This window comes from Melozone crissalis, unplaced genomic scaffold (assembly GCF_028551555.1).
Source record: "Melozone crissalis strain CALT ecotype California unplaced genomic scaffold, PUWL_Pcris_2 ptg000023l_1, whole genome shotgun sequence".
Lineage (NCBI taxonomy): Eukaryota > Metazoa > Chordata > Aves > Passeriformes > Passerellidae > Melozone > Melozone crissalis.
This window is the reverse complement of record NW_026535801.1, coordinates 36,191,272-36,209,166: the sequence shown is the minus strand read 5'-3', so window position 1 is coordinate 36,209,166 and position 17,895 is coordinate 36,191,272. Positions and strand designations below refer to the sequence as shown.

Sequence of the window (17,895 nt, the reverse complement as noted above, 5' to 3'; positions counted from 1 at the left end):
CTCCGCCTGGGCAGAGCATCTCCCAGTGGGATGATGGAATTTTATCAGCCATGCAGGGACACTCAATGGCCCATGAACAGAAGATAATTAATAATTAATGGCCCATTAACAGAAGATAATTTGTCACTATAGGACACGAAAGAACACAAGCGCACACCACTGCTCTCAAGGGGAAGAAAAAATGGAAGTTTATTTTCTGACTCCAACATTTATAGTTTTCCAAAAATGACAGTGGATTGAAGGTGCCACCTGCAGTGCCACCTCTCCAATGACACTGGACAAACCAACAGTCCATCAAATTTCTCCTCCTTCATTAAAGAATGCAAAACAATGAGTTATTTACAGAAACTGTGTGAGAAAGTTCGTTACAAGAATGTCAACATCAGAAGGCTAAGAAAATCTTAAAAAATCAGGGCGACAATAATTAATAATTAATGGCCCTTTAACAGAAGGTATTTTCCAGAGGGAGGATTGGTTGTGGAAGAGATAAAGAAAACTGCCCAGTGAACAGAAGAGAACTGCCCCACCTCTAACAGACAGGAATAGAATACACATACCCATTTCCAACCTCGGACAATATTTGAGCAGTCATTAGTGGCGTCTAAATTAAAGTGATTAACTAATGACGCATTGCCCTCTCCATCCTCCCCAGCTCCCGAGTGCTGGCCAGGGGGACACCGCATCCTCCGCGACCCCCGCAGGAGCACCAGCTTCGACTCCCTGGAGCTGCAGAGGGCAGCCAGCCAGGAGCTGGTGTGTGATCACTCCTTGCCACCAGCATGGTACCGCCTCATGCTCGGCCAGCGGCCCGTGGAAATGCCCACCAGATGTGTCGAGGTCAGCAGAACCTGAGCTCTCCCCTGGGAGCTGCAATAAACCCTCTGGGGGGGTTTCCTTCCCCATCCCTCTCTGTGCTGTCCTAGGCTGTGTATACACTGGGGATAGGGGGGTGTGTTGGAACCCAGGACATTCCTCTGGGTGCCCTGGAGGACTTGAGACCCTGGCAAGGGGCTCAGAGACCTTGGCACGGAGTCAAAGACACCTGTGCCTTTGGTTTTAGCCCATGGAAACAATTATCAACTTTGTGTGAATATTTACAAGCCACAAGAGTTTGAGTAGAATGATAGTGAATTTGTCACAAGGTGAAAAAGTAGAATTTTGGCGTTTTTAGAATGGAGGTTCAAGAGGCAAGATGGAGGAATCTGGGCATGTCCTGTCTTTCTTCTTCTTCTTCTTTCTTCTTCTTCTTCTTCTTTTTCTTCTTCTTCTTCTTCATCTTCATCTTCTGTTGTGATGGTGACACTTCTGGATTGGTTTAGAGTAGAGACAGACTGCCTAACATAGGTGATAGGTATTGGAAAATTATTGTAAATAAAATACGCGTAGTCCTTAGTATAAAAAGATAACACCACCCCAAGGGCAGTCAGTGTGCATCAACCTGACCTGCCAGACAGATCTCAGCAGGTCAGAGAAAGAATGTAATAGATAAGAGAAAATAAACAACCTTGAAAGGCAGAGCCGAGGAATCTCAACTTCTTCTTTGGTTGTGGGGCTGGGAAAAAAGACTCTTTAATACCTCAGGAGCCATTTCAGTAACAAAAAACCCAATAGGAAAAGCACTTGAATGGTGGTGGTGATGATGATGATGATGATGATGATAGTAATAATAATAATAATAATAATAATAATAATAATAATAATAATAACAAGAATAATGACAACAAAACCTCCACCATCACCATCAAAACCAACAACACCACTGTCACATGCAAGGGCATCAGTCAGAGACCAGAATCCCCATGGAACAGCCAATATTCAGCCAGACTAGGAAATACAGCATAAAGCCAGGTGTTTTCCAGCTCCACAGAGAGATTTTTAGTAAACCATGTATGTCACCTCAAGCTGTGCTTTTTCCAAGCAACTGTATGGCTTTAAGAATGGATTCTGCAGCCTGCCTCTTCTCTCATATAAATTATTATGAGTTAGGGACTTCTTCTGCTGATGAAATCAGAAGGGAAAAGTCAGAAAAAAAATATTTAAAGTGATCTTTGGGGAAACTGAAGGAAGAGTTAAAGTTGAACCTCTTTCTGCATTGAATCAATTCTTGCATTCTTTAGTTTCATAAGTATGCTAATGGCTTTGTGGAGCAAAAAACCCTCCACCATTGGCTATAAAAGAGACAAAACAATAATTATCTGGTTTTATCTGTGTTTAATATGTATGACAATAATGTTCGACTTGCAATCATTGTTGCCAGAGCAACTTGAGCCCCTCACTAAAGTCACGGCCACCTCAAATATCCCAACTTCAGGAGGTTAACATAATTTCAAACATAAAGTTAAACAAAATTATTCAGAAAATAATAAACTAATTACCATAAATTATTTAAAAGATTAAATATTCAACCTAGAGTGCCAGGATCTTTGGTTTGGGGTGATTCTACTCTAGCTGGAGAACCCTCTCAAAATTAGCAAAATCATTTTATATCCATTCAAACTGGACCTGTGAACTCATCACAACTGAAGTTTACCTTAATAATTTAACATTGAGTGAAATGTTAAGAGATAGTTGTTATTTCTGTAGAATTTTTAACACTTTGCATATATAAACTATAAATCTTATTGACATTAATTAAGTGGCAGGCTTATTATTGAAATATTAATTTCATTTGGCATCCTCAAATATCCCAATGCACTATGAAGTTTTCCAGGTTGCTCTAGAAATGTACATATATATTCTATAATATAATTTAATTTTTCATTATATTTCAGCAATTTTGAGTGTGCAGCAATGCTCAGCTGTATGAGATTGCTTTCTAACAATGCACGCTTTTGTTTCTTTTAATCTCTTCTCTGGAGTTTTTCATTCAGGTTTGTGAAGGTATATTCATTAGTTTAGTTTCTTATCTTGTAACATAATTCTTGCCATTGGTTTCTTCATTATCCTCTGAATGACAGTAAATCTCTGCTTCGCCATGCTGATGAAGGATTACATCTGTTAGATGTCAAAACTGAAAGAATACACTTCTTTTAGATCTTCACCTTCTAAATCTGCCTCTACATTCTATCTCTTCCACTTAATTAAATCATTGTTTGATTTGGTTTCCCATTTAATTTCAGCAAAACCTCTGGAACAAAATAATTTAAATTAATAACTGTGCAGCTTCCACTTCTTAATAAGCAGTTATTATTGGACATTCCAGTCTGGCTGGAGCGAGCTGATTTTAATTAAAAAAGTCAAAGACAAAACCCTGAACAGATAGAAGAGAAAAGAGACCAAATAAAGCCTGACAGTACTGCTGCAGAATTAAAAAGTACATTACTCCAGCACCTTGTAAGATATATGTCCAGTGATAGCATGTTGATACTGGCCAGATACAATTAGCTGCTTATCAACAGATGAGATTAACTTCGTAATTCAGAGTGCTGGTAGGTAAGGATTCCTGTCACCCAGCTGAGCTCAGGAGGGATTTAAGCCATAATGGGGATTTGGAGCATGGGGGAGAAGAGTGGGAGGACAAATGGCTCGTGCTGGGGTGTGACCGTGTTCACAGGGGTCTCAGGTTGAGGGAAGAGACAAGGATCTCACTCCATGTTTCAGAAGGCTTGATTTATTATTTTATGATATATATTACATTAAAACTATACTAAAAGAATAGAAGAAAAGGTTTTATCAGAAGGTTTAACAGCAAAGAATGATAACAAAGGCAGCTCTCTCGGACTCTCTGTCCAAGCCAGCTGGGCTGTGAGTGGCCATTAATTATAAACATCCAACATGGGCCAATCACAGATCCACCTGTTGCATTCCACAGCAGCAGATAACCATTGTTTGCATTTTGTTCCTGAGGCCTCTCATCTTCCCAGGAGGAAAAAATCCTAAGGAAAAGATTTTTCATGAAAAGACGTGTGTGACACTGGGGGACACGAGGGAGGGGAGCTCCCACAGCCTGACTCCTCCAGACAGCCTCTCAGTGCCTGTGTTCTGAATCTTGCCATGAAATAAACCTCCACAACAAGAATATGTCCCTGTCTGCACGTTGTTTCACAAGCACAGGGCGTGTTAGATTCACACAAGGGGGTTGTGAGAGCCCCAGAATGCAGCCCTGCCACAGCTCAGGGGCACAGCAAACTTTGCACTGGAAAATGAGCAGCAGCTCTTAAGGAGCTGCTTCTCATCCCCTCATTTAATTAAAAAAGGGGGGAAAAAAGGGAGAAAAAACAGAAGAAAACCCCACAAGCTACAAAAGCGAAAAAAAAGACAGAAGAAAAACCCAAAAGCTTTTATGTCAGAGAAAGTGAAAATATTAATTGCATTCCTGAACTTGCCATGCCTTGAATCCAAGTGCTGTCCATAAACTTATTCCTCCAGTGGCAAAATGTTTTTGATTGAAGGAGCTTTCCAATTTAGGCTTTGCCTGCTGAATTTCTCAGGGCAGGTAACAAATGATCCTGACCTTCCTCCCTCTATTTCTTCCTTGTCTTTCCCCCCGTGCTCCCAAAGGAGGCTCAGCAATCACCAGATCCTGGATGTGCACTCCTGGCCACAGCCACTTCCCTATCCAAAAATATATTGTAGTAGAAGTCCAATAAAAATTTGCAAATTTTTGATCCTCCTGTGTTGAGGCTGCTGCTACAGATCATGGTTTGTTCTTCAAGAATTGCTAAATCTTCTGTGGAAGGCAAAAACACTGAATGAAAAGTACAGTGGAGCTTTTACTAAGATCAAGGCAGTATATTAAGAAGCAAGAAACAATGCACAGACATGGCCAGACCATAGTAAAATGACCTTCAGAGGAAGAACAAAAGATGGAAAAATTAAAGCTCAACAGAAAATCTATTAAAAATACAGAGAAGTACTTAACAGCCAATATGGGAAAACATACAACAATTACAGAAATTCCAGCTGAATTCTGAATTCAAATAATACAGGGTATATGCATACACCTGGATACATATGGGCAAGCCCCGTAGGAGGCACAAACATTAAAAAGAAATGCAAGGAAACATCACACACGAATGTTATTGAAGCTCTACTCCACAGTCAGATAAAAGATCAATCTGTGGATTACAGCAGAGCAGTGCATGCTGCTGCCTGTAATGCAAATTCAAGTGTCACACCACACTCACAGCAGAGACAGAAATGGGCTGAAAATTCTCTTCTTCCTGTGGAGAAGTTCCACTGGCCCCAGGTGCTTGTCCTCACCAGCAGCTGAATGTCTTTTTCTGGAGGGAATGGCAGGAAAGGGGAATAATTTCATTTTTTGCACATTAACAATCTCCAGCAACCCCTGGTTCAGAGACTTCTGGGTTCAGACACTTCTGGGTTGTTCAACTTTCTTGTGAGGGCAAGAGGAGGGGCAGGCACTGATCTCTGTTTTGTGGTGACATTGACAGGACCCGAGGGAATGGCCTGAAATTGTGTCAGGTGAGGTTGAGGTTGGATATTGAAAAGGTTCTTTCCCCAGAGGTGGCTGGGCAGTGAACAGGCTCCCCAGGGAAGTGGCCACAGCTCCAAGAACTGCAAGGGAGTGATCCACAGGTCCTGACAGAGCTCAGAAGTGTTTGAACAATGCTCTCAGGCTCTTGGTGTGACTCTTGGGGTTGCTCCTGTGCAAGGCCAGCGTTTGGACTCAATGATCCCTGTGGGTCCCTTCCAGCCCCACAGGTTCTGTGATTTAAATTAATTTCTCTCCCATGAGCCAGCCCCAGAACTGCAATTTTTTGGCACACACAATTCTGTATCAAGCTTCTCTCCGGGCTACTTATGGATATGAGACTCTGTTAGAGACATGTCCAATAACACCTGCCTGTGATGGGTTATCCAGATAACTTCCAATGCCTTTCTTCAGAAATTTCATTCTCTAAATGAGCAAAACACTCTCCAAATCTGAGCATGGTTGAAATTCATGTGCAACTGTAAATGTGCATGTAAATGGCGGATGTGTTATACCAACCCTAGTAAGGGTTGGTATTTTCTCAATAGTTTCATTTTTAGCACTATAGGTTTACTTTTTTACACGTATACTAGGATCAAACACAGGTTTAAATGCTAATCTTTGGTGTATAAACAAGGTCATGTTAAAGCGTGGTAAATCTAACCTGCTCATGATGCTTAATATGTCAGTCCCTAGAGGAGAAGATTTATTTTTTTCCATACTTAGTTTCATTCTCTCCTCTTAAACCTCTTAGAGAACATTTTATACTCACAATCAAAACACAGCACCTCAGCTGCATGCCATTAATTTATTATTTTGTTTCAATTATTATTTTGCTCTGAATCCAGCCCCACTTTGATTTGCAATTGTTCTATGAATTTAAAAGCAAGTGACACCTTCAAGGTATTATTTAATCTGTAATTCTTTCTTGAACACTTACGTGAATATTCCAACTCATAATGCTAGGTATGAAGAGCCTTTGTTTTTCTTGCTTGTTTTTCAGACATGCAAAAGCCCTTCTGTAGAAATTACAATTACAGCCTTTATTGTTCAGAGGCATGTGCTTAAAAGAAAAACAAGACAAGCACCAGTTTAATTGCTACTACAGATATTCCTGACGTAAACTGATTTCTGTGGAGTTTGGCCCCAGACTGAAATTAAAAAAAAACCCCAAACTTATTTACTTTAACTAACTACAAAGAAATTAAAAAAAAAAAAAGCTAAAGTAAAGTTTTGAGTGGGCAACAGATGCAAAATCATAATGCTTTAACTGCCAACCAGCAGCACACCAAAAAGCCTTCCATCTCCATCCAACTAAAACAATGCATTCCTCACATATGGTGCTACTTATTTTTAACAGCATAATTTCAGCAATACCCAAGTGACAAGAACAATCGAGCTTGATTTCTTTGTGCAATTATGAAGAATCACAGTGTCCAATCAATCAAACTGGTTGATACTCCAAACCCCAAGCAAATGGAAGGAGGCATCATTGGATTAAACAATAATGGCTTGTTCCCTTGTTTTGACAAAGGGAGAAAACTTTTTTTTTTTTTATTGTTTAGGTTTTCTAAATTGGATTATTTAAATTATTATCTGGTGTCTAATTAGGAATCAAAAATACCTAATGAATGCTTACCTGCCACATTGAGGTGTTGCAAAGATTAATTGGATAAGGTTTATAAAATGCTTTGAAGATTAAAAACACCACTTAATTACAATTGGATAAAGTATGGAAGGATGCTAAAGAAGGCTGCCAAGAAGCTGAAGTGTCCCTTCTGTTTGGAGAATTCTCCTTTGTGCAGGCTGTGTCACTGGACACCTGAACTGTGGAGTTTGCTCTCCCACGGAGGCAGCTGTGTAATTCCTCCTTCCTTTTGGAAATACTGCTGAGTGAGACTCCCACATCGCTCCAACATCCCTAGAGCAGCAGTGACTGCAGGCATTGCAGGTAAATGCTCTGTTTTAAATGCCAATCATTTGCTGCCTCTGTATTCAATTTTCTGGTTACTCTCCCAAATGACGGCTACAAAATTCAATGCAAATCATGACACAGTGGGGACTTGAAAATTTTGGCTCTTTGAAGCCTCTTCTCCTAGATTATTCTTCTAAGTTTCTTTGCTTTTTTGTTTTGTTTGTTTGTTTTTGTGGGGTTTTTTCCTGTTCTTATCTCTGCTGCTGGTTGAACACATGAATATACATTTGCCCTTGCCTTCCCAGGTCTGTCTTCTAACTCACAGAGGCCTCATGCAGCAAATCCTTTTGGCTAGTGTGTGGCAACTTGCCTGACTCAGAAGGACCACATGCAGCTCATAACAGAGAATAAATTCATGTGTGTCATAGAGCTGCCAGGAAAACAGAAATACTTGATTTATACCAAAATCCTTCCTTGGCCAGCCTGTAATCCTGTATCACAGCTTGTTGCGATGACTTGCTGTCTCACAGTCTGATTTTTTTACTCTCATAAGGATTGGTCATTGCTTGTAATTTGTGTGTGTTATATAACAAACTGTCTCTCAAGTGGTTTCAGTGCAAGATCGGCCAGGGCAAATGCAGGAGATCCCCGTGGGGGGTTATCAGAAAGCTGCATTCTGACATCAGTGATGCCAATCCACACTTTCTCCAGCACTGAAATGACTCAGGGACTGCTGGTGAGGATAAAAACAGAGGGGGAAAACCACCATCTTCTTATTCCAGCATTGCAGTTTTTCCTCTGTGTGTTAACAAGAGATCCAGGCCCAGTTTTATGCATGGATCACTTTCTGGCTTTTTTCACAGCCAGAATGCGCTCACATCTATTTATCTCCATGGCCCCCAGCACAGCAGAGAGATGGGTGTCTCATTAATGAATTGCCTTCCCAGCCCTGCTGCAAGGCACCAAAGGCTATTACCATCTCAGCCACCTCCACCTCTGGCTGAGAGATAAGGAAGTGAGGCACACAGAGAGTCAGTGATTTGTTATCTGCCCAAGGTCAGGCAGCCAGGGAAACTGAGGCACTGTGTGTGCCTGGCCAGAGGCAGCCCAGCAGCTGCACTCCCAGTGCAGCAGCACTGATGTGCTGGCACCAGTTGCATTGGTAAAGGCAGCATCAGATGGATGCTGTAGCACATTTCAAGCAACAAAAGTTCTTTTACAGAGAATTGCAAGAGGATTTTTTCATTTGGGATGGGTAGGTTGTGCTGTGTCTCCTCACCAAACCCTTTCCTAGAAGACTCTCTGAGTTTGCACACATCCATTGAAATCCAGTGCTCACTCATCCCGGCTGCTCTGCTCCCCATAACTAATTCTTCCAGCTTGTGTGGTTCCAAACACCTCCAGGGTGAACTCACTAATACCTGCGTTCAGTTCAAGTTCAAAAAGAATGTTCCAGTCCAGCAATCTTTACAGAGGCACTGAAGTTTGTGGTTTCCTTGTGTAAGACGAAATTCAGGCTGCAGGTATCACACCCAGATGAGGATGAAGCAGAGACCACAAAGCTTCAGTTTCCATCCCTCTCTCTTCTCCCATGCTGCTTCTCTGGATGTTGTCTTTTCCACTCTTCCAGGCCATTACAACTGTATGCTCATAAGCATGCTTTGGAAACATGGTTCTCCATACCACTCCTTGCACTCCAGAAGTTGACCAGGATGCAATAGATTCCCATCTTCTGTATTTTTACCAGCACAGAAAACACTCATATCCCATAAAGCTGTAAATAAACAAACAGAACAATCCTCTTGAAACTTACACATAATGTGGGTATTAAAGAAAGCAAGGGAAGGGATTGGTTTAAATTCCACCTGGCAGAATTTTTATGTTGGCCCCCTTTGGTTGCACCGTGCTGGAAGGCTGCTGGTCCCCAGGGAGCCCCAGTGCCACCTGCAAGACCACCAGGACACCACACAGGGGAGGCAGGGTCAGCCTCTCTGCTCAGCTGCTGCCACTTTTTAGGAAGAAAAAATAAAACAAACCCAACAACCTTGGACAATTTCAGTGGTGTCTCTCTGGAATCCTTGTTTTCAGAAGCCTGACAATAACTGGCTCCAAATGGAAATCAGACTGTGCCATGTCACCTTGCTGATTGTTCTTTTTCTCCCACCCTGGCTGTCCTGGGTGTGCACCCCTCTCCCCTGCCCCTGCTTCCTGGCTTGAATAGCTCCCAGGCACAACTCAGCCTGCAGGAGGGAACTGGTGCGTGACTTAATAAATTTATCCTTTGGCTTTCACTGCTTCCCCTGCTGTCACAAATAACGTTCGATCTTGAAAGAGAAACAGCAAACCTGGGCCAATGGGAAAAATGCTGGGTTTTGGGTTGTTTTTTTTTTTTTTTTTTTCCCCAATGTGATTTATAGCCAAACACACTGGGAAGAATCACGTTCCCCAAGCTGGACTAGTAGAGATGGTTCACTGTCACTGGCTGAAGAAATGCAAAGTGACAGCAGCAGTCATGCTCTGCTGAATATGACTGATGTCTGAGAGCAAATTATTGTCAGTATTTGGTAATAATTTCCAAACTTTAGCTCAAATACTCTGTGCTTTGCATATTGGCAAATGCTAGGTAATGGTGCAGAAAAATGAGTCACCATTGTAATTGGCTTTGTATATTTAATAAGGCCCTGATTACACCTAATCTCCTCACTGAGGTGCTTAAATTAGAGACAGCTTTAGAGAACCATGTTCCTTTAGTCAGAGGAGAGAGCCTGACAGGTACAGAGGGCAGCTCAGATCTGAGATTCCTGAACACACATCCCTAGGTTGGGAAATGGAAATCAGTCTCTCCTGGCCATGACTCAACATGCTGTCATTTAAACCTTTTAAGACCAATGCCTTCTGCTTTGGGATTTTCTGTATTCAGGGAATTTGTTAATAGATAAAAGCCTGAAAGGAAAAATAAAATTAAAAAAAAAAAATAGAAAGTTAAGCATATCCTGCATATATGTTTTTTCCATCTTTCATATGTGTCTCTCTTGCAGAATGAGGGAGAGGTACAGGCCCCACAAACGTGTCCAGGGTGTGCTGAAAGGGCAGGGGCTGTCAGGAGCAGGGCAGATGGTTTGGGGGCAGGTTAGCCTGCTTTCATGCTTTCATCTTCTTCATACAAACCAACCAAAGCCAGAGGAAAATACTTTGCAATCCTGTTATTGTGTCCTTTAAGTGTTTTGTCTGTGTAAAGCCACCTCTCAAAACCAAGCAAGACATTTTCATCCCCACCCACACAGCTTTTTCACTGACCCTCCAGGTTCACACAGGCTCTGGGCTTTTAGTGATCTCCACTTTCAGGAAAGGGAATGAAATCTTGTGATTTCAATGAGGATTATTTGGGCAAGCTTCCATCCATTTCCCTGCACTTCTTCTCATCCCATTCACTTTTATTGTTTTCACTTGGTACCGGAATTTTTCCTTTTTCTTTTGTTTAAATGTTTCATTTCTTCAAATTCTCGCCTGTCTCTTTGTTTACCTTCCTTCCCAGATTTCAGGATCTTAATTGGAGTAATTTTGGCAAGTTTTGGTTGTTTGCACTGCCCCTCATTTCATCTCAGTCCATTTGGTTGTAGTCACTCCATTTCCAAATTTTCCGGATTTTTTTTCATTTTATTGCATTTTATTTGATCACATCAAATTATATCAATTTGATCACATCAAATGCTTCTTTCCAGAGTGTTTGTTAGACTTTGTTCTCTGATCCCACGATTCCATTCCTTTTCCTGGAAGGAATCTTACCACGCTTAAACGTAAACGTCTCCTTTGTGTGCACCCTCAGATGAACAAATGTGGGACCCAAGCGCTGGTGTGGCTGTCCCTGAAGTCGGAATCCCTGCCAGCTCCTGGGGAGAGCAAGAGGCTGACGGGCTGTGCCACCTGGCAGGGCTCTGGGGGCACCAGGGACTGCTGCCTGTTCCGCATCCCCGTCGCCGTCAGGAACTGCGGCGCTTTCTTTGTCTCTCTCCTGCAGCCCACCCTGGGATGCATGGGCTACTGTGCAGAAGGTGAGGAGAATTTATCAATAAGAGCACAGAATTTATCAATAAGACTGCTTGTGCCGCTCAGGCTGGGTGCTCAAAGGCCCCGGTGTTGCAGTGTGCATCTCGCTGACCTTGCGAGTCAAGCGTCGCTCCCGCTAAGGCGTGGAGCGTGTGGGAAATAAATCAGTGGCAGTCCAAGGTGTTCCTGAAGAATAGCTCCTATTACCAGTGCAAAATGTAATCTGGTGTGTATTGCTGGAGCGTTCTCTGCTTGGTTACAGCTCACGTGTAACCTTTCCCACTGTCTTTGGCTCCACTTTGGCTTGAAGTTGCAAAGCGAGTGAGCGGAGGCATCTCAGCTGTACCCAGGCTCTGTATCCAGGAGACTGTCTCTAAGGCCTCTCCTTATCTTTAATAATACAGTATCCCCCTCAAAAAAAGGTAATTCTGAAACTCTGCAAGGAGAAAAAAGAAAAAAAACCCAACCAAATTGATAACATCTTTTTCATGACATTTATATAATTGTTCTCGTCAGAAATAATTTTCAGCCTACTACGAGAGATGTAACCCCTGCTCGGTAGCTAGGAAACAAAGGGAAAGCAGAAAGAAATTGCTCATTCAGTTAAACCTCCTGAACTTTGGAGCATGGCCAGGTGCATGTAGATTTCATCAGAAAACATGCTTCTTTCTCAGAATGAAAAAATTACCTTTATACTTTCCTTTTAGTGTTTTTGGACAGAAACATGACACTGAGAAACTAGGGTTATCAGCTTTTCAATTTTCAAACGCCAAGCTTAAATAAATTTTAAAGAGAAAGATAACTATTTTCTTATCTTTATCAATATTTTAACAGTCCTACTTGAAGAAGAGGAAGGAAGGAAGAAAGGCTCAAAGGACATGAGATTAATTCAGTATTTGAAATAAAAAAATCCATTAAAATAAATGAAACCGATTCTTACTCAGAAATTACTTTTTAACTGAATAGTCATTTTTCAGTTTAAGCTTGGCTTTTTTATAAACTATAAGATTTCCACTACTCTTGTTCAAAGAACTTTTTGGCCAATACATTTTCGGTGAATAATTTTGTCCTATTTGATGATTCATACCTGTTCGATGATATAAAGCCGCCTACATTTCTAAGAAAAGAATGCTTATCCCTTCCCAATCTCATTTTCAGTGAGGTCCAGTCCTTCAGAGTATAATTTCTAGCCTTTCGTTTTTGCAGTCTCATGCATTGGATGGAAAAAAACCCCAAATATAGAGTTTTTTTACTGGGGGTTTTTACCGAATGGCTTCAATTCAGCTGTAAATATTTCACCACAGGATGCTCAGCTGGGTCCAGCTGCCATGGCTTTGTGTTGGGGTCAATTCCCTGGCTCCTTCTGCTGGAGGCTCAGGAGCAGGACAGCAATCAGCGCTTCTGAGCTGCAAAACAAGCTGAATTTAAAACTCCATAACTTGGCAGAAAGGACACAGCTGGGAAAAGCAGAGTTCATGCTTGCAATTCCACTCACATCCTCCCCTGAGCTGATCACCTAACTGTCCTTCTGGGATAATTTCCTGCATACAGCCGTGATGTGAGCCACGGTTTGAGGCAGCTTCTCTAAGAAATGAAATACAAAAGGGCATAAACAACTGGTCTTTATTCATTTTTTAAGTAACTTGTTTCTTGCCTCTTGCTGTTTGCCCTGGACAGATGTTAACACATTGGTTCTCTGTTCTGCTAGAACAGCTTCATATGTTATTCTCTTGGGTTCCCACATATTATATTTTCTACGCTTGTCTGAAAAAGTTACTTAATTTATCCTTTCAAAGCATCTGAACCAGCTTCATGTTTTGCTTGAGTCTGGGTCTCTAGAGATGAAAAACATTCCCTTACACTATTATACCTTTCTTTGTTTCTACTTTCTAGAGGAGTTTAACAGGAAGAAAGGTTTCAGACCTCATTACTTGCTGAAGCCTACAGAAAGCAAGCTGTATTTTTAGAGCAATAGCATTATTCTGGGCAGAGGGAGACTATATTGAGCAGACCTAGCCTAGATACATCCTAAAACAGTTTGGAAAGGATGTTCAGTAAGGCAATAGAGTAAGACAAAAAAGTAAGGCAGTAGAGGCTGGCTGCTTTCTGGGAGTCAGTTTACCTCTGCAACATAGTGATTTCTCATATCTCTCCTGGGCTTATTGCAAAACTTGGATCAAAAGGCTGTGCTCCAGGGAAATGCAAAGCTGAGGGCCTTTGCCAGAGTAATTAATTTGTATTAATCTGAGTGCTTCATTTCAATCATGTTTTTCTCACTGCAGAATTAAAAAAAAAAAAAAAAAAAAAATTCAAAACCAGCAGGTCAGATGGTACAACAGCAATGGGTAGTCAGGACACAATTAGCAATTTTTGCATTTCATACAAAACACACCTTCTTGCTTGCATGGTTACTAATTAAGTCACCAGAAGACAAAATCTAGTGCTCATCCCATGTTTAATTACATTGACATCTTCCTGTTAGGTGAACAACCATAACACCAAAATAACATTTTGTGCTCCATCCCTCTTTTGCTCTCCTTTTCCAGACAAGCTCACAAGCCTGGCTTTGCAACCATCGATCACCCCCGAGCTCGTGCAAGGCCGAGTGCACCTGAAGTGCAGCTACAACCTCCCTGCCCTTGAGCCCCCAGTGCAGTTCAGGGTGCTCTGGTCTCGCCTCTCCAGCCCAGGGAAGAGGGAGCAGATCCACCAGGAGACAACCCTGCAGCCGTTTTCCTATGTGGAGATGGACGGCGCAAATCTCGGCCTGGGAGACACGGTAACGCCACCGCCTCCAGCAGCACAGGGGATCCAACCTCCTTCCTAAACCTCTGTGGTGTTTTTATTAGTGCTGCTCCTCACTCCTTGTGCTTGGAGATACTGCCCAAAAAAAGATCTGAGAGTGTTTAATGGCAAGATTATTTAATAACATTAACCAGGTTCGGGACCTGTAAAATTTCTGTGAATCGCAGTGAGTTCCTGGAAGGTATTTTACCTTTTTTTATTTTTTATTTTATTATTTACCTTTTATTTTATTTCTATGTGGAGATTTATTCCTACATTTATTGATTATTTCATTTTTTATTTTTTATTTTTATTATTTACCTTTTATTTTATTCCTACATGGAGATGGACAGCGCAAATCTCCGTCTTGGAGACACAGTAATGCCACCGCCTCCAGCAGCACAGGTCACACACCCAGAGGGGATCCAACCTCCTTCCCAAACCTTTGTGGTGTTTTTATTAGTGCTGCTCCTCGCCCCTTGTGCTTGGAGCTACTGCCCAAAAAGAGATCTGAGACTGTTCCATGGCAAGATTATTTAATAACATTAACTGGGTTCAGGACCTGTAAAATTTCTGTGAATCACAGTGAGTTCTTGGAAGGTATTTTGCCACATTCTAAAGGCAAATTGAATATTTGCAGTTACATTACACCTTGAATGCTGTGGGGTTTGTACAAGTGGTGGGTACAGGTGCCTGAGCCAATTTTTGTTTAGTACTTTTTGTATCTTGCAACAGAGGCAGGTTCAGCTGCATGCACTCAGTAATTTTTATATCCATGGACCAGAGACACAATAACATCTTTTCACAGGGAAAAAAATATATTATACATTTTAAAATAGAGGGAGATTCATTTTATGGGTTTTTTTTCACTTTGTTCTGCCTCTCTGATTCCAAACCTGGTTCAATAGCATACTGAAAGATAGAGTTCATTACAAAACAATCTTTAAGAAGTACATTTGATGGCTTACACAGCAACAATGATCTGCTCTCAACAACAACAAAACAGAAACCAATACAGATGTGAAAAAAAAGAATTGACTTGTGTATGAATTCATGGCCTTTTATGGTACAGAAAGAAGACTTTTAAATTTAAATTAGGTTCATAACTTTTACAGGCAGAGGGACATTAGTGATGCTACAGCAAACAGAATAAATAGGGATAATGTCCTGGTGTTAAAAGTAGGTTGGAAATAGTCTTGTCATTTTGCAGCTCTTTGAGATCATGGGATCATAGAATATCAGCCCCCACAGAGGGTTCAAGGTTCATCTGGTCTAAATTTTATTGGCAAAAGCACAGTCTAGACAAGAGAGTCCAGCACCCTTTCCTGCTGAACCTGAAGTGCCCAATGTTGGGAAATCCACCAGTGCTGAGATTATTCCAATGGATAACTGCTCTCATTGTGAAAAAAATTCTTTTTGTGGTCAATCTGAATTTTCCCTCATCTTTTCCATGTTCCTACTTGTAAAAAGGGACCCTCCATCTTCTTTGTATCCACTCTTTAAAAGCTGGAACATGGGGATGAGGTTTCCCCTAAGCCTTATTTATCAAGGCTGAATGATGCCCTCACATGTTATAAGATGAGGCAGATAATTCTGCCAGTTTTAAGACAAGTTTGTGCTATGAAGAGATATTCTCATCCAAATTATTTCACTTGCAATCACTTCAAATCTTGTTTTAACAGTCCTGAGGGATTCAGAGAAAATATTGTTCTGCTAACGAGTAGCATTGCCAAATCTTTATAAGACTATTTTTATTGTATTGAGTTTCCAGTAAGCCCTTCTTTGTCCTCTGCTGGAACTGCGTGTTTAATTTAGTGGGTTTAGTGAGACTAAAGCATTCTCTTCCTTGTTAGGCTTCTTTAAAGGTCTTCATGGCCTATTAGACTAATTATAATTATCCATAAATCATCACGGGTGAAAACCAAGCGATGAAGCTGCATCTGCAACTGAGAATTCCGTTTTACAAAATAAAGATTTTAGAAACAGCATGTCACTGTTTGCCATCCCAGTCTGGGTGTCTAACAGGAGTCAAAAGGGAAAAGACTCACCTCCAGTGGTGTAAATATGAAGAAATTTAGCATTTGTAGGGCTACCCTAGAGGAAAGGTGATGCCACTAAAAGAGAAATCAAACCCTGGCACCAAATTCCACCACCCAGAGGCAATGGGTAACTCTCACCTGCCCAGGAAAGATGCCCATGGAAGAATATTCTCTGAGGAACCATTAAAGGGAGACCAGATTAACACTGATATGAGAGGGGAGACAATAAATCAGGAGCACTTTCCAGTACTTTTCCCCTTCTCCATGCCCAGCCCAGTGGGAGCATCCCCAAGGCTGAGCACTGCCAGGGTGCACGAGGGGCATTCAAGGCAGAATTTGGCCCCCAGGACAGAGAATTTGCAGCATTTTGAAAATTACTTGCCTTTTTTGAAGCTTTTTAACTGATAGTCTCTACTTGCACAATAGCCTGCATTTGGTTCCACATATTCATGGCTTGAAATCAGCATCTTCTCTGTTCCTTTCTTGACAAAAAAATCACAGCCAAGCAAGATGATTTTTTTTTACATCACTTTTTGGGTGGTTGATGTCAATGCTATTCTTTGTAAAAACACCTCCAGGCAATAGGTCAGCCACATAATGGAATAGCTATTGATATATTTTAATACGTAGTCAAACCTTAGAGAAGAGTTGAGATTTACCAGCCAACATCCCTGAAATTGTATTGACTAAACAGCCAGTTATTTTTTAATAGCCATCATGTGTCCTTTCTTCCCCCCCTCTTTGAGTTCCAATTTTGTTATTTCAGACAGTAATGCTGGCAGCACAATGTTCATGAAACTATTGCAGTCTTAAATAAATCTATACCATGCCACTATTTCTCTATAAACTCTGAAAGGAGCCCACTCCATCTGATACGAAAATCCTGGCATTCCTAAGCCTTATTTATGTGATAGTGACAGAGGTCATTTCATTCCTCGAGGCACAGCCATCTATAAATTATAGCAGCACACTGTGAGTAATGAGTTATGCTAAGAAAGAAAGGTGTTTAGGAGAAAACTGTGCAGATTTTGCTCAGCACAGCAATCCAAAAAGTTCACGTGGTGAGGAGCAATTGTCACCCTACATAAACCATGGTGCTGGTTGTAAAATAAGAATGTTTAAGCAAAACCAGCCTTTCTGAGCTCTCTGATAGAAGTGGCTGCTTTGCATGGCACTCTGCAACAGAAGGAGATTAAGCCCCAGCCAAACAGATAGCAAATTATTGCCTCAATATATAAAATAACTATTTTTCTCTCACAAGGGAAAAAGCATGAAATTTCACAGAATGGTTTGGATTGGAAGAGAGCCCAAAGATCACCCAGCTCCAGCCCCCCTGCAAGGCCAGGGACACCTTCTGCTAGGCCAGGTTGCTCCAAACCCCATCCCAGCGGCCTTAAACACCTCCAGTGATGAGGCAAGAGATCTTACAGCCCTGTTGTTCTTGGTGCTGAAGGAAGCCAGACCTTGCAGAGCACTTACACCCCATCTCTCAAGGAAATAGGATTTTTGTCTTATTGCCAGCACTTCTAAGAAATGCCCCAGTTCGGCTCAGGGCAGAGAAGCAGCTCATTCCAGATAATGGATTCACTACATTTATTGCATTTAGATGGAAAATCCTGGGCATATGGGCTCATAAATGTTAAATCATATTTAGTCTGTACCTATGGAAATAATCA

At 41.4% G+C, this 17,895-nt stretch overlaps 1 protein-coding gene across 1 annotated transcript in view; it reads left to right on the top strand.

The window, feature by feature from the left end:
- Positions 1–17,895, top strand: part of LOC128938258 (von Willebrand factor D and EGF domain-containing protein-like) — a 171,944-nt gene that overhangs the window by 38,993 nt on the left and 115,056 nt on the right. Inside the window, 3 exon segments of the mRNA XM_054278405.1 lie at positions 653–837; positions 11,176–11,401; positions 13,943–14,175. Of these exon segments, the coding sequence (XP_054134380.1) occupies positions 653–837; positions 11,176–11,401; positions 13,943–14,175 (644 nt within the window).